General features: G+C 35.8%; 1 protein-coding gene across 1 annotated transcript in view; it reads left to right on the plus strand.

The window, feature by feature from the left end:
- Window positions 1-21468, plus strand: part of LOC121867516 — a 37395-nt gene continuing 15927 nt past the window's right edge. Inside the window, exons 1-10 of the mRNA XM_042367492.1 lie at window positions 1-194; window positions 1515-1716; window positions 3038-3190; window positions 4620-4811; window positions 8316-8462; window positions 9835-9934; window positions 11495-11674; window positions 14621-14782; window positions 15781-15897; window positions 17322-17462. Of these exons, the coding sequence (XP_042223426.1) occupies window positions 1-194; window positions 1515-1716; window positions 3038-3190; window positions 4620-4811; window positions 8316-8462; window positions 9835-9934; window positions 11495-11674; window positions 14621-14782; window positions 15781-15897; window positions 17322-17462 (1588 nt within the window). The remainder of the gene's footprint in view (window positions 195-1514; window positions 1717-3037; window positions 3191-4619; window positions 4812-8315; window positions 8463-9834; window positions 9935-11494; window positions 11675-14620; window positions 14783-15780; window positions 15898-17321; window positions 17463-21468) is intronic.

A 21468-nucleotide genomic window follows, 5' to 3' on the forward strand; every position in this document is an offset into this window, starting at 1 on the left:
ATGAACTCATCGGGACAAACTGGTTGTGTGGCAGTCAAGATGATACGAAGAGGCAGTGGCCGGACACCCCCATTTATTGTGGTGGGTTTAGTCATAATAATCCTCATCTTCGGCTTTAATTACTGGACGTTATCTTCACAAAATGCCGACGCACAACAAGAACTGGAAAAATTACAAGCAGAGATTAAAATAAGGTGAGAGTGTGTGTGTGTGTCACCCCTGGCATGTGTATTACTTACTTCTTGCTGTCTTAACTGTCTCATGCCTAAAACAACCATTAAAATATATATCACATTCGCTCTGTCAGTGTATTGTCCCTGTCTTGATATGTTGTAAACAGTTTACTTAATTTTTTCATGTTATAAATATCTCAGTTGTTGACAGAAGTTAGGAGACAAATACCACCTTTTCCTTGTTATTTTGTGAAGGAATCCTTATGGGTAATACTTGAGACATTAGGCTCATGAGAGGGAGCCAATGGATTATTTTCTACAGAAGAAAACTTGTGTCTTATGATCCTTATCTCATGAAAAGAACAAAGTGGGTGGAGGAATTTCAAAATCCCGATTTATTGTTTTCCATTTCGTTTTTATTGGGTAAATATAACCTGAAATAGATGACAATATAATACGTTTCAATCCTAGGAAGTTAGTTCCTGTTTGGTTGGTTTTTGTTATTTACAATAAGTTATTTATGTCATTGCAAAAGAAGAGTCTTTGCTGCTTAGGTAAATTTGATGAACTACTAATACAAAAATTGCCATAAATTCTTGTTATTTTTGGTATACTGTAGAGTATTAATATTTTTATATAAATAATATAAGCTGCTGCCAGGTTTTCTTGTGTATATAATGGAAGAAATAAAGTCTGAAATGTTGTTTGTCTCTTGGGTCATGTTTAAACAAGTAATGGCAGCTTCTCTGATAGCTTCCCATGTTGTGGAGAAGTATATTAAGGATGAAAACACCGAAAAACCAGAAAAGGAAATTTGTAATACCTGTATACCTAGTTTTTTCTATCCATGAGGTAAGAACCAAATTTTCTGTTAAAAAGAAATTCCCTGAAGTGGTTCATTCTGATGAATCTGACGTCTAGATTATAACAATAATTTTACTAGTACAGGTACTACCATATATTTAAATTAAGAATAAAAGATAAAAGAATGAGTAAAATAATCCCTTGATGAGACACTATTTATGAGATGAATCACCAAGTGTCAAAACTAGGATAAGATGATTTAGCTACTTGTAAGTGTACGGTCAGTGTGTGGTGAAGAACCTTAGTCTTGTATCACTTAACATTTCAATCTTGTGTGACCTTTGTGATGGCTCGTTGTCTTTATACTACTGTATTGTTTCTGGTGGAGCTTAAGATGTTGCCTAAAATGTCTGCTTTGTTTATTATTACCAGTATAGGTGTTGTTATTATTATTATTATTTTTATTATTATTATTATTATTATTAAATTATTTTTTGAGATAAAACTCACAGATCCATTTACTTTCTCACATTTCAGTGCCATGAAGCAGGAACAGTCGGACAACAAGAACGCAGCACTACAAGAAACCGTACATGAAATGGACGGTTTATCTGCCAAGTTAAAAAAGAAGTTAGAAGAGGGCGAAAACTTTCTGAAGAACAAGGAACAGGATAACAGCAAGAAAACTTATGAGATAACTGACTTGAAGAACAAACTGATCAAGATGCAAGAACGCATTGTGAGTTGTATTGTGTTGCATCTGAAGAACAGTAAAAGTGTTTCTTGTCTAAAATTCTTTCATAGTTTCCAGTTTTTCGTCTTCTTGGAGTTGAGTTTTTGTGATGTTTAAAGGCTGATATTTTACACTTTAAAAACACTGAAAGATTTTTCTGGGGACTCTACAACTTTGTAATATATAAAGATGAACAAGTAGGGATACCTTACATAACTTGCTGAACACAGCTTACTTGTACAACTTAAGCTTTTGGTGGGTTTCTTCAACTTCTTTTGTGTATCTGTGAATCAAAGCAGTGAGGTTGTCCATATTCTCGTGATTATTAAGATGACCTCTATGAGCCAGACAGTTTGTGGTTCCAGTGATGATGCAGACAGTCTCATAACCTGGTTTATTTTATCTTTATACTGTATTGCTTTTCTTATTCTCTTCTCTTCTCATTGGAATACTGTACATTATATTTATTTTTACTCTAATGAGGTAAAACAAATTTCCACACTTGAATGCTAATTCTAGTCTTCTTATGAATTGAAGTATATCAGGTGTTTGGACATGAATGATGGTTGGCATTTGAGGTTTTAGTTAGGTAGGTATACTGTACACACCTGTGGTTAATACACACCTGTCGATAGTGTTGCCATTTTTTCTTTTTTACTTTTAAAGGTTTAAGTCATGCGGAGAAAATTCACATCATATGAAGGAGTTTTGTGATTGGTCATTCATAATATGTAATACTCTATAGGCAGACCCTTATTTACGAGGAATTAGTTATATTAAAAATTGATTTACGAGAGGTTTTACAGGACTGTAACTCATAGATTGGGGTCTATCTGTACTGTTCTCTTCTATAAGTTTTTCATCAGCTGAGGTGACAGATACAGTGAGGAATAAATATATTAATAATCATATAGTGAAGATTTGGAAGATGGAACAATACTAGGAGGGCTGGTAGCCTATGTACAGTACAGTACTGTACAGGTACATAGCATTCTACATGGCTGGGTTTAACTTAATAATATTCTGTAAATCATTAAAAAAAATTATACAAGTGTTATGTGCTGAGATGCTGAGACTGTACCTTGCTGAAAATGTTCTGAGCATGTGTAGTTCAATCAAAAGCTATCTAACCCAAACCAAGCCTAACTTAACCTAACCTAACCTAATTTTATATTCCAAAGGGTAATTTCAACTTGCTTCAAGCTTTTAATGATGTTTTGATCAAACTGCACATGCCTAGACTATTTTCAGCATGGTACACTGGTGTCTAATATATATTTTATTTATATTTTTCTATTTATTTTATTTTTTATTATTACTATTTTAGGAGACATTAGCACAACAGATAGAAGATCGTGATGCTGATCTTGTCAAGGCCAAGGACACCCACCTCCGCCTTGTCACAGAGCGGGATGATGCGGTGGAGGCCATCGCTGAGAAGGACACTCTCATCAACACACTAAAACGACAACTTGAGCAGGTAAGGGAGTTGTAAAGAAGCAGTAGCTCACCTAACCTCAGCCAAGCATTGACCATAAAATGATGATAAGAATGGTAACTGGTACACAGAAGCCATGTGTTGGGAACTTTATACAGTACTTAAGTGTTGTACAGAATGTTCACTGTTCAGTGCTCATGATGATTAGTGGACAGAGCTGAACAATAAGAACATTCCTTTCTTTTCAGGCACTCCATTAATAGGTTATTTAATGTTTTGGCTGACAGTGTTGGCAAGCAGTGTGAATGTTACAGGGGAATAACTCTTATACTGTACAATATAGATACTGTAGATAGATAGATAGATGTACAGTATAGATATTTATTCAATATATCTCTGTTTTTATCTATCTGTGTATCTATCTATTTATCTATATCTTATTAGTAATCTATCTATCAGTGCCTGTCAGAGACTACAGTACAGTATTGCTTTGAAATATTTCCTGTGTTTATGTCTTGATGTTAGAGTTGTTGACTTTTGTTCCGAGTTTCTCAAAAAAATCATACTCGAGTTCTTCTGTTTCGCAGTCTTGTTATAGTCATGTTGTTTACTCTTTTATGAGACTGATTAGTTTTGTAGAAATATTTGAATGTTTATTTAGAGTTTTTTATTAGCTTGTTAACACACTGTCCTCTCCTCCCTCCAGCCAACAAGACCTGAGTGGTTTAAAAATATGTAAGAGATATATATTTTGGGTGATTTTTATGTAGTGCTGTTTAATATGTAATTCCTAAATGATGTTTATATAGATTTACCATACAGGCTTGGTGTTGATCTAGTACAATGTAACATTATCAATACCAATATGAAGTTGGCTTATTGGAATGGCATCAGGTTAATGGACAACAGCAGAGGTTCATTGCTGTAGCTGTTACTAATGCAGTAGTAATTGGCTTGTTCAGGGGTATTATTTTGTCATCAATTCAACTGTCTTAACTAACAATTTAAGTCTTGGTGTATGTAGTACTGTACGGCGGCCATCATCAGTGGACGTTAGCTGTAGGAATAGCGGCCATCATCATTGGACGTTCATGTTCTTGCACTCCATTTTTGTGCACATGGTGGTGGACTAGGGAATTCTTTGCTGCTGGTTAAGGATTAACTGTTCAAATTTATTTACTTTTGGTGCTTATTAGAAACTGACATGTACTGTATAATAGAACGTGAAGTACTGTACACTATTACGGTTTGGTTATGTCTGTGCAGTGGAGCGAGAATGTACAGTACGCATATAATCTTTCCCCACTTTCGGTTTATTGCGGCAAATTAATAATCTGCGAAAATCTTGACGTACAGTAGGTGTCATATTTCACCAGCTACCTGTGTCTATTAGCTTCTGTGTTGTGTGTTGAGTTGTCTATTGAGAGGAGAGAAGTACAGGTGTTTTCTAGTGTAATTATTATTTTTATAGGTAACAGTGAAAAGAACACATCTCACAATTTCACTAGCAACTTGTAATTCAGAACTTGTAGCACTTAAGAAAGAGTGTGAGGAAATTCAGAGTGCTTCAGATGGATTAGCTGATATTGTTGTTCAGACTAAACGTGACGTGGAGCGCGAGTTTGAAGCCAAGATGGGGACCGTCAAGGAACAACTGGCAGAGGTATTTTATCATTGAAAATACTAAAATGAAACTCAATGTAAACTAAAAATCCACCTTTAAAGACTGAACCAGCCAGTTTTTTGTCGGTCAGACAGTTTGTTAGTATCCCGTAGATTTTTTCCCAGGCAGGCATACAGTAGGTCTTTCCTCAAGTGTGATATTTTTTTAGGGTTTCTTTCACTCTCTCTCATTGGATAGTCTTCATTAAGGTTTTATTTTGGAAAGGCAAGTCAGTGTTTTAACAACTCAGGCAATACAGCTCATTCTGTGTCAAGGTTTTTTCTTTGCTTGGTTATTATGTGATGAGTTCAGTTCAAGACCTCACTATTGTATGGGGGTTCTATATAAATCAGATCCTTCATACAGTATAATGTTACCTTGTTATACAGTATTTCAATGATAGGTTTTGCATCACTGATATGCATTGGGTTTTTTGTTGATAAAATGTTGTTGGTACATTAGTTAATCCGGTGTGATTCAGAATGCAGTACTGTACTGTACAGTTTTAAGTTGCAGGACATGGCCTTTTGTTGAGTTTGGAAGTAGCTACATTATATGCTAATATGAGGCAAACACTCACCAGCTTTTTCATTAATTAATACCTTGTTATTCTCTGTTATATCATAATATTGTTTTAATAAATTAAACACCCTCAAGTCTCCCCCAAAAATTATCAAGTTTGGATGCTACCCACTTAACCATTGGACACAGAAGAATCATTATTCCTTCCCATTATTCTTGTCTCGTCTATTTTTATCACACACTTCCCTTTTTATTTTTTATGAAGTATTGCAGCCAACTGTATTATATGTAAAACGTCATCAGTCTTTCAACTCTTATAGTTATGTACACTCGCTTCAAAAAGTATCTTTACGGAGGGGACTGATGAATTTAAAAATAAACACTACGACTCCTGTTGTCTCGATGTGGTGTTAAGAGATTCACAAAGTACAGTAACAGAATATAAACTGGCCACTGTGGATGAAATAAAACATATTTTGAATAATAATGTTGGTAATGTGTCATGTGAACCTCTATTGTGTTGACATGTACTTACTGTGTACAGTATATGCTTTTAAAGTATAAACTCCACATCAAACTGGCTGGCTTATGACTTTTGAGGGAGCGATACATGAGTCTGCATTTGTGTGATTTTTTTTTTAAATGGCACTGATAAATAAATGTTGTATTTTTTGCTGTTGTTTTGTCTATAAATGTTTGACATGCACTTGGTTTTTCCTCCAGTGGTTTTAAAAGATAAATTGGCAGTTGATGTTTTATGTTTATAGGTAATGATTTAGGTAGTGGGGGCCGGGGAGGGGAAGGTGAAGGCCTAAGGTGACTGATAAGATAGAGTGATTTAAGATTTTAAAATCCTCAAGATATAATCGGTAAATTCAACTCACCGACCATTCTGTCTCTACGTGTCGGGAGAGTTAGAAAATATTATCATGTACTGTTAGAGGATTTAACTCTCTGTATGTTGGATTCTCTCTAAGCTGAATAAAATTATCTGGTATTGGCCAAATAGAAGACATGTGTTGAAGGTGGCATCCCTGTAGTGAATGGGTTAAGGCTGCTGAGTGTATTAAAATGATGAATATGTCTCAGTGTATTAATGGTACTGGTGATGGTTGTTTTGACATGTGAACTGGGTGTGTATGTGTGTTATCCTATAAACAGTAAAGCTTGTCTGGGTCTTATAAAATAATCTCTTAAATCCAGTGTTATCATAAATCCACTGTGTTCTTTTAAATCTCATTTGTATTAGTGCTTTGTGCAGTTGTGTTGTAACCCATCACATTGGTAATTTCATGTAGACAATATAATTTTGTTCCCTTTGTCTTTTTTAATTCTGTTTCCTGTATAATTATATTTTTCCTTTGTTTATATATATATTTTGTTAGTAAAGTATTTGTATTATGGTTATTTTTTAATTTGTTGAAGATTATAATTTTTGTTTTATTTTCTTGCACAGCATTTATATATATAACATAAATACAGTACTGTACTATGTATCCACAAAGGTTTCAGTCCTACAGGGAGGCCACTGGTAGCCCATCATACTAGGATTCACTTGTTCTCAGGCCAAGAACCTAACCTAACCTAATGTTTTCCTCGTTATCAGGGAACCAAATTCTTCTCCTTTAGTGGGATAATTTAAGTAGATTTCTGAGCCCAAAATGGGATGGGATTAGGTGTTTCATTGTGCTTTTTTTCTTTCTCGCTCTACACTACTTGTTCCAGCATGCCACACTGACCATCCTCTTATCATACTCTCACCTCATTGTTGTTCTGACATACTCATTAAACCCTCTTCCATTGGCTCTCTTTTGTTTTTCATATTTTTATTTCTTTTTGGCACTTTTACATTCATCTATCCCACATTCTTGGTCTTCATGTGTTGAGATCATCATATATTCAACTACTCGTTTCTTGTTTTCATCCATCCTTGTACCTGTTGCAGATATCCTTGTACCTGTTGCAGATATCCTTGTACCTGCAGCAAATATCCTTGTACCTGTTGCAGATATCCTTGTACCTGTTGCAGATATCCTTGTACCTGTTGCAGATATCCTTGTACCTGTAGCAGATATCCTTGTACCTGTTGCAAATATCCTTGTACCTGTTGCAGATATCCTTGTACCTGTTGCAGATATCCTTGTACCTGTTACATATACCCTTGAACCTATTTTCATACAACCACACACTCATTGTAACCAAAAGTACCACTGTGCTTCAGAAAACACATTGGTCTAATATAAGATGCAGCTATGAATAACCTGATTCCCTGTTATTAAAGAATTTGAATGCTTGAAACATTGAAATTTAGCTATATAGTACCAACAAGATGGGGTTGAGCATATTGAAATGAAATAATGAAAAGGCAGGGGAGTGGAGTAGATCGGTGAGAAGGTAGAAGTAAATAGGTTATCATTACTGGGGAAGATTATGAACCACAGAATCATTTTGAAGCTTCAGCCTCAAACTATTGCAGGAGAAATCCAGAAGCAACCTCCTGCAATACTCGGCGAACGATCTAAGGAGGAAAGTTACCATAACCTTCGGTGAATTGACTGAATGCACCGATAAACTTTCTGAGCTTGAAACCTTGGTTAGAGAGCTTAAGGCAAAGGAACAGAAGGTAGAATGATTACACCAGAAAAATAATGACTTTTATGTTGTAGTTCTAAGACTCTGCCTTTCACTATAAGATAAGATAAGATAAGCCATGTCTGTGTCTGGGGATATGGTATCTTGGGTTGATTTTTCACTGTTGTGTATTATGGGAGGAGGTTGCACTGTCTGCACTCTTCAAAATCTTCTCTTGGGTTGGCTTAAGAGCTTGTAATGTTTGGGGTGGCTATGGTATATGTATTTAAATAATATCTGATCACTGAGGTTTATTATGTGGCATTACCCTTGGCACCACAAGCAATGGCTAATTTCTCTTTAAGTATCTATAAGTCTCTAATTAGATTGCACTCCTCAAACCCCTTTCAGGAGAAGTCAAGAAATGGGATTCTGAAGACCAATGTGGATAGTGCGAATGTCAAAATAGCAAACACTGTTGCTGAGCTGACTGAGTGCCAGGATAATGTGTCAAAGCTCAAAGCCTCAGCGGTAGCACATGAGGCTGATCACACGAAGGTAGAGCTCTGATGTCATACTGAGTAATGGGCAGCACTTTTCTTGTCATCATGTTACATTTAGAACACTTGAGAACATTGTATTACAGTGCTGTCCCAGAGCTTGAGTATTGCCTGTGTTGTAAATTCCAAAAGGAGATGAATACTTCAGTTATATATGTCTTCCCTTTGTGGCTTTATGATACGATGTTGGAATCTTGGTGTCTCGCTATTTTGTCGCTTTTTTGGGTATTTTGGATATATTGATACTGTACTGTACTTATATTTCTGGCTACTTTTTTCTGCTCTAAATGTTTTTTTTTTATTTGTAGAGAATGATCACTACTTTGTAAAGCATCTTGTTATTGGTAAGTGGTGGGTGAGAGTGATGTGAGCAGATGTGTTGTTGGTCGAGTATGGTTAATTATTTTATTTTTGGGGGCATTTGTTATACATTATCTCAGTGTCATTAATTTCTTTTTGGCTCTTTGTCAGATAACTCTTAAATGTCACAGCTACATCTATCTGAAGAAATTCCCAATAAAATTTAGAATGTGTTAGTAAGAAAGTTAAACAAAACATTCTACTAATAAAGACAAACAGCATCTAAAGTTTACACCAACAGCTAACAAGTACAAAAAAAAATATTGAAGATGAAATAATAAACCATGAATGTGTGTGAGAAACGTATCTTGCATCCATACCCAGAACCTTCGTGGTAAACCGTATAAGATAAACATATACGGTAAACCTGTTCTGTACCTTTATGTGAATCTCTGGCTTGTGATAGGTTGTCAGTTTTCTCTCGTTAAAATTACCTGTTGTAAATAATAATGATGTTGCTTTGATTATATGCCTGCTTTGATTGATTTATTTTCTCTATGTGTTCAGTATGTTGATGGTAAATTATTGATTGCTGTTGATGTGTTGTGCAGGGTGTCTCATAGGTCACACACTGTAGGAATATTAATGTTACCTTTTTTGTTTGTATTTTTCAGGTGAGGTGATCATAACATGCTTGGTTGTTATCAATTATTAAACTGAGTCTTTCCTCTAGTCTCAAAGTCTTTGTTATCTTTATTAGGATTCTTTCACCTGAAGAAGAAGAACATTAGTCTGCCTATAGTGTGCAACCCATGAGACACTCTGTACTGTACTGTATACTTAGTTATTACTCTGCTTTGTTCATAATACTGTACCAATAGTTTTGTGACAGAAAAACCAAATGTGTCATGTGCCTTTTCCAAATCTACTATAAATCGTTAAAACCATCCCTGGTTTTGTCGTCTGTATATTTATTAGTATGTTTAGCATCATGTAACCATAAGTAATATTATCCCAATATAACAACATCCATTATGATCACAGATTTTAACGAACCTGAATTTTTCTAGGCGAAGGATGAAGCAGCAGCGGTGCAGCGAGAGAAGATGGCCGTAGCTCAGCCTAACATAGTCCCCGGTCCCATGAACTTACCTAATATTGAAAACAGAGGTGAGATTATTAGTACAGTGCCCATAGTGAGACTTTTAGGACTATATGTAGAGTATTAGTGTAATGTGAGGCTCTGGAGTTTACTTTATATGTGTTGTAAAGTTGTTGGATATGATGTTAGTATTTTTATTGTTGATGAACAAATTTAGTTGTAATTTATGAAATATAATCTTCTTCCTTATTGTTTATAAATATCTGCGACATAACTTTGTCTAAGTGGAAAACCAATATACACCTGTAGTAAAGAAACAAAAGTATTTTTAAGTACTGTATATGATAGTAAAGCTTAGGTGTTAGTATTTATAACAATTAAGGAAGGAATTTTTTTTCTTGATATATTTTGTATGTACTTGTACAGTAAAAGCTTTATTAGTGATTTTTTTCTTCAATACATTGCATGTTATGAAGGTAAGTTGTAACTAATATCAGTTTGAGTTGTAACTAATATTAGTTTGAGGGGAAAACCAAGAAAGAGATGGAAAGATGGGGTGAAGGCTAAATTAGAAGTGGGTGGACAGATATACAGGAAGTAGTGAGGTGCATGGACCAATGGAGAGCATGACACTGAGGGAGAGATGTGTTGCTCTTGTGTGAAGCAGCGGGGTTAAACCAGATAGGTACCTGAAGCCTTGTGGAGAAAGAACACCCATGTTTCTGTAGTGAGAATGAGTATGTGAATCAGAGCAAATGAGTGGAAGGGCTGTACAGCATATTGATTATGGCCACCTTGTATTACAGCAGGAAAAGGACTGAAAGAATGAAAGAGTAATTAACCATGCACTCGTCTTAAATGGTCTGGGGTAAAGCTCGTATGTAATTCAGTTTTTCATAAAGATTATTCGTCTGTTACATTTGTGTGGGGATCACCATCAGAGATGTGCCGAGTCATACCTCGTGATATGTGTCATGTACTGTACAGGTATTGTCATTCTTCCCCAACAGTACAGTAGTCTGATAACAGGATGTACATGATCTTCACCTCTGCCTTATTGATCCCTTGGTTGTTATGGGATCAGTCATTCTGGTCTTCCTTCTCTATGTGTAACCTTTGGTTGTTCCTAACTCTTTCCTCTCCTGCTCCACCACATCTCTCTCATTCTTTATCTTAAGTAACTGGGAAATATTCTCAACATGTAATTTGTTTTATATTTTGAGACAGGTTGTTAATGGTCAAAAAATGTTTTACAATTTTCATTTCTTTGATAGTATTTTCTTTGACCTGTTACAGACCCTGTTGTGATACACTGGTACATAACATAAAAAATGTTTCATGGTTCAGTGTGCAGTATACAGTACTCAGTCACAGTTATTTACTGCCATACTGTCAGTGTGAAAACTTTTTTTTTATAGATGAGTTAAAACTATATGACCAAACTTAATGAATATTACTGGGAGAAAATTCAGCAAGTTGGTTTTATTTACGTAAAATGGAAAGGCATGGTTATCAATGGTAACCAGAAATATGTACTGTATTGCTCTTACTGTTGTTATTAAAGTAAAAGAAAAGATGAGATATTGAGAGTTATAAATCTCACTAACTTGAGACTTCATAACTCCCAGAGCCTTACTATGGGCCTGGCCAACTGGGCTACGTCAGGAGGGGGGCTGTCAACACACGAGACAAGGGAATGCAAGGCATCACGTTCCATCGTGAGATTCCCATCGTTCCAAGAGATCCCCCTAATGCTCCCCGCAAGAAACCCAGGTTCAGTGTTGCTGATATGCCCAAGGAACCAGCAGGTGTGTGGCACAGGAGCAGTGCTTGTGCAATACTGTACCCGACACACTTACCTTCCACATGATGCAGCAGCACACACACATACACTCATGTTATATGATTTATTGCATAACCTTCAAACAGCACTGTACTGTACACCTTTAATGTATATGGACTGTTCTTAATTCTTACCTGTCTAGATTAAAATTTGCCATCTGACTGTTAGGTCCTTTTAACCACTCTGTTTATAGTACTACAAAATGGTCCCCCAAACACTATCTTTTATGTCTTTTAAATGCCATTTCTTAGTCTTGCCCAGTCAATTTGTTCACTATTTCCTCAGTATATTTCCTGAAGAACTGTTTCTAGTGATGAGTGTGTAGAGGAGAGGAGACCTGTGTGTACAGGCTGACTAACTGTAGGTGGTAAAGACGCTGGTGTATCAACTTAAAAGAGTGAAAATTAATACCCATGAGAAAATATTAATGGAAAATGGAAAATTTTATCATAGTCATATTATTGAAAAGGGGTTGAGGATAATAGAGTTAGAGAAAAATATTATTATGTGCTATAATGAATGAGATTTGCTTCAATAAATATATAAAAGGAAAATAATGATGATGGTAATAATAATAATACTGTAGTAATAATAATAATAATAATAATAATAATAATAATAATAATGAATGAGAAGCAGGAAAAAGATTAGGTAAGAATAAAGGGGGGGGGGGGTATTCAGGTTCATATGAAGAACTTTATTCAAAATATAAATACAATACAAGTCCAGATTTAGGTGGTGAAAATTCCCATACGGTCATAGCAGTATTATAAAAGTGCCCACTTAACCTAGATATGAATAAAAAATATATATATACCGTACAGTAACCGTGTCATTTATACTGCCTAATGTACTGACCAATCATAGAAAGGGGATCACAAAGTTGATTAGGTCTGACCAATCAACCAAAGAGGGGAATAGCTAATCATGTGTAAAAGTGCACCATGTATTTCTTCCTCAATGTTACTACTTCATTTATCTGTAATGCCATACTGTACTACCAAAGAAGTTCCCCTCCCCCTCCCCCAACGGACTGACCACAATGAGCTGCCTCGAGGTTGCTCTGTTATTGTGGATTTTCTTTGTCTTCTATCTTCTTTTTGTCATCTCCCTTTTACCATAGTGTAGGCTCTCACTCTCTCCACCACACACTGGCAACATTACCTCTTGTGTTGCCTTTGTTCACCCTCTTTATCATCCTGTCCTGTCCTTTAATTATCCCTCTCATGTTATTCGTATTCCCTCCTTTGTCGTCCCTCTCATGTTGCCCCTATTTCCTCTATCATCCCTCTCATATTGCTCCTTTTCCCCTCTCTATCAACCACCTCAGAGAACCTCTTTACATCCTCTCCAATACTCTCAGCCACCCCAAACACCTCATACACTCATCAGTTGTGTAATAATGCTGTAGGGGCTTGGAGTGTGAATGACTAACAGCATTTCTCTAAAGTATCAAGAGCATGGCATGTTTTCCTAACTATTTTCTTTACCATTAGCATGCATGCATTTTTTTTAAGTATTTATAACTGGAGACTTTTCCGGAGCACTTTATGTAATAGTACTCTAAATAAATACTTATGTTCTCATCATCTCTGTTCCTGTGTAAAAAGTAAAGCGATGTTGAAGCTCCTGGATGTCCGGACAGTGCAGTACTTAGCTTTTCCTGCTTGCAAAAATTAGGAAAAAATCTGTGTTCTGTCTCCATTTGTGTTGTATGTACTGTTTAGGTATTGAAATGGAATGGTATTTTTGTTCGGGTTTATGTAGAAGTGGATTGCTATCACCTGGTGTTAGCTACCGGCATCCTCACAGTGAAGGGGTTAAGAACTTGATTGAGAGCTTTGTGAAATTATACATCCTGTGCTTTAATCTGGTCTAACATGGTGGAACAACACTCCATCTTTCAAGCAGTTAGTTTTTTGTGTTTCTGATATAACTGGTGCTTCTTACTCCAGCTTTATATATGATGGGATATAAATTTAATGTTTTTTATTTTTTTGAGACTGGACTCTCTGAACAATGAACTTTTTATGTCATCCTGTACAGTATTTCCTCCCACGACATAAACCTGCTTTGCCAGCAAAGAGGGCACTGTGAAGTCATGTGTATAATGCCCAGTTCCTACTCTGTAAAAATAGTTTGGTGATAGGAAGGGCAGCCAGGTATAGAGTTTGCTTCAAATTTACCTGATGCCAACTATGATACAATACCATCAGGTAAACACTGCTTATATAATGGCTGTAAAAGGTGGTGATGATGATTTAAGTACATCTTTTTCACAATCCATGTTTGGCTGTTTAATTTAATGAACTGTAGAAGGGGATGATTTATGCTTACATTTAATACAGTACCAAGGTACATAAACAATGATCTTACTTAAGTTACAATATGAAGAAGGTAATTTAGTTGTAATCATAATACGTAGTATCTTAGCTAATCTTATGTTGTTGCAAAAATTCATATTTTGTAGATCTGCACTGTTCATTGTTTGTGCCACCAAGCTGAGAGTCATTTTAACACTTTGAGATCTTGGTAGGATTTTACAATCATCTCAGGTCAGGGTTCAAGTCATCATCTTAACAGCAATGATCTTAACCCCTTGTATACGGGGTCGCCTCTGAGCTGAATAAAATCGTCTGGCATTAGGTAAATAGCATATTAAAAGTGACGTCCCCCGTAATGAAGGAGTCAGTGGAGATAGTCTACTGACCCCTTGTGTAAGGGCTCCTTCCTGAACAAGTGGCGGCCCCATAGTAAAGGGGTTAAGTGGTACTCTTACAGTATGTTAACAGCTGCCCTGGATTAGCATAGTTTAAGACAGAGGTTCAGAACTTTTAATATATTACAGTAGTATTAATCTATACAGTGTGTAAATTTGTTTGTAATGGCTCATGTTATTCGTACTCAACAGCAGCACAGAATGCACCGGTAGCCAATGCCATACAAGACAGTGGAGTACGAGACACGTTAATCGCCCCTCAACCCGTCAACTCAGTGCTCCCCGTTGACAGAAACCCTCAACCTGTAGAGCAACTGAACCCAAATGAAGGAAATCCACAAATCCAGCCACCAGGTGAGGTCTTGTTCTGAATCATGTGCTTGTGTGTCCTCCAGGATTATAAATTTTTTTTAGACTTCTTGTTTTTTGTTTTTAATTCCTTGAAAATGTGAAATATTTTAATGTACTGTATTGTGGTATGGCATTATCTGTCTGTCTGTCTGTTGTAGGTTTGAGTCTGCCTGTCTGTTTGTTATTGTAGCTGTATGTCTGTAAGTCTGCTTGCTGTTATATTTGTATGTCTGTCTTTCTGTTGTTGTAGCTCTGTCTGGCTGTCAATTTGTTGTTGTAGCTGTATGTCTGTCTGTCTGTCTGTGTTTTATACGTGCACATGTGTCTCGGAGGCTCTGAGGGTCTAGTTGACACCATACACTTGTGAGATGCTCGATAACAATATGTCACTGGTCTCTTCCTCGTTTTATCGTCTACAAAACAGGATTGAATTTTTTAGTCCCTTTTTATACGCTCAGTGTGATATGATGGAAATAGGGGACGTTAATGTTGTCGTGGAAAAGATGGGTTGAATTCTTTCCTTTTCTCAGTTTATGGTAGAGTTAAGAGTTTGATTGTGTTGTTGCTTTTACTGCCAGAAGAACTTTACTCCACAATTTAAGTATAAACACAAAACACAACAAAATTTTTCACACACAAGAAGATGTAGTTGTATAATTGTTCTTCCCTTTTCCTTGGTTTGCTCATGTTGTCTCAGATCTGTTGTATTTGGGCTGAAGATCTGGTGTATAATGTGATGTTTCAGTAGAGATGTTTATCAAATTATTTATCATTTTTATGTGGTGATGTATCTGTATGCATCAGAGCTGAGCTAAAATATTTTTGTTGGTAATGCAACTCTCTGTTACACCGAGGTTTTAGTGTAGTAATGATCTTTATTGGTGTAAGTCAGTACAAATGGCAGATCTGAGTAAAAAAGAAGACAGGATTTTATTTTTTGGTGGTGGGAGACTTTTTGTTTTGTTATTATTTGAGTGCCAATGTTTGTTTTGTGTTGGTAGCAGGACGATACATAATCCCCGCCCCCATACAAGAGTTCCATGGTTTAGCCAAGCCTCGGTTTTCTAAGGTCACCCAGGCTCATGTCCTTCAGCAACCCCAGGTTAAACCAGTCCAAGGTGAGGATTGATGTAAATATACTGTATAAGTCATCTTGAGACTGTTCCTCCTAAATTGTTATTGTGGGAATTTTCTGTGGTTCTTAATTTTTCACTAACCCTCCTTGCTTGATCACTGCCTGGGGTACAGACCTTCCTAGTCTCATGCATCTGTCCTGACACTTACACTGATGGATGGAAAGTGACAAGAGAATCTGTTTTTGTTCTTGATTCCAATCACTGTAGCTTAGCAAGAAAAGGCTTTTAAGGAGATAAAAGACACTTGTAGCAAACATCTTGGTTCTGTGCCTCTGTGGTTATGATATCTTCTTCTACTGGCTCAGAAGTACCTCCTGGAACTATTATTTATTCCTGTGCCAAAATTTGAAAATTGGTGAAGTTTGAGTGAAAATAATTTTAATAGTCCCAATATACAGTACTGTACTGTATTGTAAAAATCTGATGACTCAACTTAGTATGCATAGTGAACTACTTAAAACATTATAAACAGGTTGGAAGTTAATGATATTTTTTGTTTACTTAATGTGCAAGCTGAGGATATGCAATGCCTGTGGAACATTCTTGTATGTTGTTTCAACCATATCCTGTCGCTTTCTACGCTCTTCTTGCACTTCTGTCCGGGCCATGTCCTCCCTGTCTTGAGGTTTGTCTCCCTCTGATCACCCTCCCCCCGCTCCAAGCATGTGGATATAGAGGAAAGATAATAGTTGTGTAGATAGACAACTCCTTCACTCAACCAACAAAACACTGTAGCTAGTGAGTAGTGACTACCGGTAGCCACTATTTTTTCTGTAGCACATTCCCTCATTACCATTGGTTTTTATTTATGCAGAGGCAATACAAAACAGTTTAGTTGTTACCACAGTTAGTGAATAGGTATACAGTGTCTACCAGTTAGTGAATAGGTATACAGTGTCTACCAGTTAGTGAATAGGTATAAAGTATCAGAATTATTTTCACTTTATAAGAGTAACAGATGGTATTACATTCTCATAGTCTCCTTGATTGCTGTGACAGGGAGCCATAGCCTTACAACCAGCTGACCAATAAACATTTAAAAGAGTAATGAAGTTCTGTATCTCTTAAAGTTATGGTTGATATTGTCCTTTGAGCCCCTTTAACTACCACTAATACTTTAAAGCTTGGGTTAATGCTTCCTTACTAACTTATTATCAACTAACTTAATTTATAATGCTACTGGGAAATGCTCCTCTATATTCATCGTTTCCTTAACAAATATTTTCATGGTAGTGATCTTGTCCATACTACCACTTCGTCCTGTTGATGGATATTTTATTATGTAGTGCAAAAAAAATCAAAGGTAATATTGTTGTAAAAACTGCTAATAATTATGAAAAGTAAGTGTTTAAATCTCAAGACAAATGGTCAGTTGGTCACGACAAACATTTCTTTTCTTCTCACAGGACCAGCAGTTGTAGAGCGGCCAGCGCCTCCAGTGGCCGAGAATAATCAACCCATCGCTGCACCTGTAAACCCTGCGGCTAATCCAGAGGGCCAGGATCCACACAATGATGTGCTTGCTCCCCCGCCCCAGCACAATGAGGGTAGGTTCAGGCGCATCAATCTGTAGGTGGTCGTAATAGCCTTATATACAGGTATTGTTGTTGATATTTTGTTTGTTCTAACGCAAGACATAATGTGTTCTCCTCTGGGGCCAGGTTAATTGCTTGTTATCAGGACTGCTGGAGAGTTCCATATATAGCATTCATCTTGTTTAGTACCACCTGCATTTGTTTTGTTTCACATCAATGGACTGTGAGGATTAACCAAGAAATGCAGTTTGGTTTTACAGTTTCATTCACATTCCAATATATAGTTAAAGACTGTTTATGAAAGATGCACCAAGTTACTGAGAGTTAGGGTCACTTACTTTCAGATTCAAGAAGATAATATTTATTGATGATTTATTTATTGACTGATGCTAAAGCAGTAGTTTGTCATCCATATTTTAATTGGGGTTATGTAGGAAAGAGTGAAGCATGTTTTTATATATTTTGGTACCTTCATAATTACTGTATTTGACTGTCAGGGATGTGTTGTGTCTTCATAGTTACCTATGTAGTGGAAAATGGCCATAAAACAACAATGATGATGATGATGATATTAAGTGAATGTAGGTAATTTTTTCTAGACCATGATGGTACAGAGTGGAATATATCACAGCTGGTGGATGTAGATGTTGATGGTTCTTTATTGGTATTAAAAAAAAGAAAACATTGATTAGAATGGGGATGTTACAGCACTAAGAGTGAATAGATAATACCAAATAGAGAGAGAATCTATGTTTGCTTTAGACTCTGGCCACCTTGCAGATACAGTGGAAAATGGCTTGAATATCTGAATAAAATGTTTCTTCTATGAAAATGTATTGAACCAGGAGACAGAATACATACAAGAGCAAGTTCCTCACCTACAAGAGAGATGACCTCTATCATTGTAATTTTACTGAGCTTGAATGGCAAAGAATTGGAACATACCTGTATACAATATGAGTTTTAAAAAATCTAGGAACAGTGTTATAAATAGGATATAGAAAGTAATGTAGGGTAGAGAAATAGTAAGTGTTGTGGGAGGCTTAAAGAGGTCTTGATAATTAGTTGGCAGTCTCTTGTGGTTGTTTATGTATAAGTCTTGCAGGTTGGAGAACTTATTCCAACTCTGTCAATGCAAAAACCTTTCTTGTTGAGAGTAGTAGTTGTAGAATATATTCAGAGTTAGGGGAGTGTAGAAATTCACCTGGAAGAAATCTCAAGAAGATGATGCAACTTGGTGGAATGTGCAACTGATGGTAGCTTGATGAAGAATATTTTTGGAGGGTATGAATGGAGGTGTAAGTAGGTTAGGTAGATTGTGTAAGAGATGAATAGAGATGGTGAATAATAATGTTGAGGAGTATTATAGAGCAGTGAGTATGAGAGCAGAAGAGTGATTGGACATATATTTAAAAAAACAGAATAAACATATAAAGTTTATACAGTATATATATTTACACTAATGTGAAAATCAATATTCACTTATCATATGCAGTATAAGTTGATAATACATATATGAATAAACAGTTATTAGTATAATATAGTTAACAATGAAAGCATTATTCATTATCATATACACCTGTATAATATATATTCAGAATATTAATGAATAGTAGTTTTTGAGGAGAGGTTTGATGTAGATCCTTCACTTATTGTAGATGGGAATAGAATTGAGGATCATACAACATAATCTTTATTAAAGTTCAAGTAGATAGTTCTGTAAAAAATTATTAGAGGCTTTGTGGATAGAGGAAACACTTTGTAATGTTTTCCTTTTTAGAATCTTTGTACTGCACCAAAATATTTTATACTGTATCTTAGAGTCATTGTCATGGAGTGGTCCTTCTACCAAACGTGGCTCAGTGACTCCTGCAAAATAAATCTCATCATCCTTAAGTAGAAAATTTTTTGAGTTATACAATTAAGATTACTGCCCAGAAGCTTCAGTATTTGTCCCATTCATATATGTAGGACCTGTGCTATCAAACTGTCCTCATCTGTAACTGTTACTTATTGTTTCAAGTGAGGTTTGTTGGTAGCTAACGGTCCGTAGTGTAGTCCCTGTGTCATTTTGCACACTTCACATTTCTCATCAAGTAGGTAATGTCCTCTCAGTTATAATGTTTCTCTGCCTTGTATCAGAGATCTGTAAACTATATAAAAATACCTGCAGTACCCATACATTATGCTGGTATTTCTTGTTGTACCAAACATTCCACTGTTCCTTCAGGGCCTGACTAGTTGTCTTAGATTTACATGACGGTTAAGTAGCCAGAGAACTGATTCGCAGCTCTCCAGTTATATTATCCAGCTGATTTTTATGGTCCATATTCCTTATGTCATGATTATGGGGATAATTATATATCTGCCATTGATTGTGAGTGAGTGTTATACAGAGTGGTAGAAAAGTCCCTATGTACCTGGAATAACTAACACTATAGTTGTTCCTTATTATACCTACATTATTATATACCTTGTTCTTCTTGAAATAAATATTGGGAATGGTATCCACTTCCAACATTTATTGTAAGTCAAATAAGTTAAATGTTGTAACTTTATTTTTAATTGTTGCAGATGTACACAGACTTTCCTTACACCTTGAATAATTCTGTACTCGTATTCCATCCTTGCACCAGTTTAATTGTTTTCCCATCTGTAATAACCGGATAAATGTAGAATATTTAATTGTAACTTGCGAATCATGAACAGGTTGAGTGGGCCCTGGGCATTAACAAAGAGGTGGTGTTAGACAATGATGACAGGTCACATTTATTACATTACAGTGAGAGCTGATAGGTAAAAGAATTTAAGTAACCCTCAGAGTGCAAAATTGCACTTATAGTACTTGCTAGATATGCTTCGATGCTTAGTGTGTCAGTTTTCAAGGACAAGGCTCATGCAATCAGTGTTTTATTGGACAGACCCGACAGTTCTTTTTTTCAATGGTACCATTTGTCATCCGTTAACAAAAAGTGACTATGATATGGTCTAATAATGGGCTGTATTTTTCCTATATAAGCGAGGAAGAGATTGGTGATACATCTTATTGATTCCTGGCCACCTTTCTTTATTGTCTTCTGTTTATTGTCCTCGGTTGTCTGACCTGATGATGGAGGATGAGTTACATGATTTACTCTGGCTTACTGCATTAATACTTTTCAATACAGTATTTTGACTTTCATATCTCATACAAAAAAGATGAATGGACAGTCAGGAACTTTCTAGAATAAAAGACTTTAGTTTATGTTAGGATATGGAATTATTAAGTAATGGAAATGGTATTATTGGAAGATTTAGTGATCTTGTGCACTCTCTTGGTTAACCGCTTGTTTTTCTGCTTCTACCTCCCTGTGATTCTCTGCTGACTTTCTTCACACAACTGTTGGCCCTATCAGTCATTCTCCATTTAACTCACATTCTATTAATATTGTGATTTTTTTTTTTTATGAATTTGGGGATTTTAAATGTAAAACAAACTTTTTCCAGATAAATTATGGTGTTTAAATTGTGTTAAGTTTTTTAGTAGTCTTCAGCTGTAGTGCCTCATCACACATATTTATATCTTCATACATTACTACATACCATTCATACTGTATGGGGCTTTAACCCTTCCAGATGTATATAACATAGACATTGAAGTATGTCAGTTTTTCCTGTAGTATGAGACTCAAAAATTCCTTGAATGTTGTTCTTATGTATACAATACCTTGGATTTTTTGTTTTTGCAATTATCAGTGAACGTGTGAACTAACATCTTTTTCGGCGAATCGGTGAATATACATTTGTCAAAGTGTAAAGAATTAGATTTTTTTTTCTTTATCTTAATAATCTTTGGGTTTAGACAATTTTAGAGATATTGTTTATTAATTTTATTTTATTTGAGTGCTATCATCTTGATGTGAATGGTAGCAGAGGGCAAATGTTTGAGTTGACTGATAGTGTCCATAGTGCTGAGAAAGTTAACATTCTTTATGGTACATTCTGAAGTTTTTTAAGTTCGTAACCTCTAGATGAAGGT

This window comes from Homarus americanus, unplaced genomic scaffold (assembly GCF_018991925.1).
Source record: "Homarus americanus isolate GMGI-L3 unplaced genomic scaffold, GMGI_Hamer_2.0 scaffold23598, whole genome shotgun sequence".
NCBI lineage: Eukaryota > Metazoa > Arthropoda > Malacostraca > Decapoda > Nephropidae > Homarus > Homarus americanus.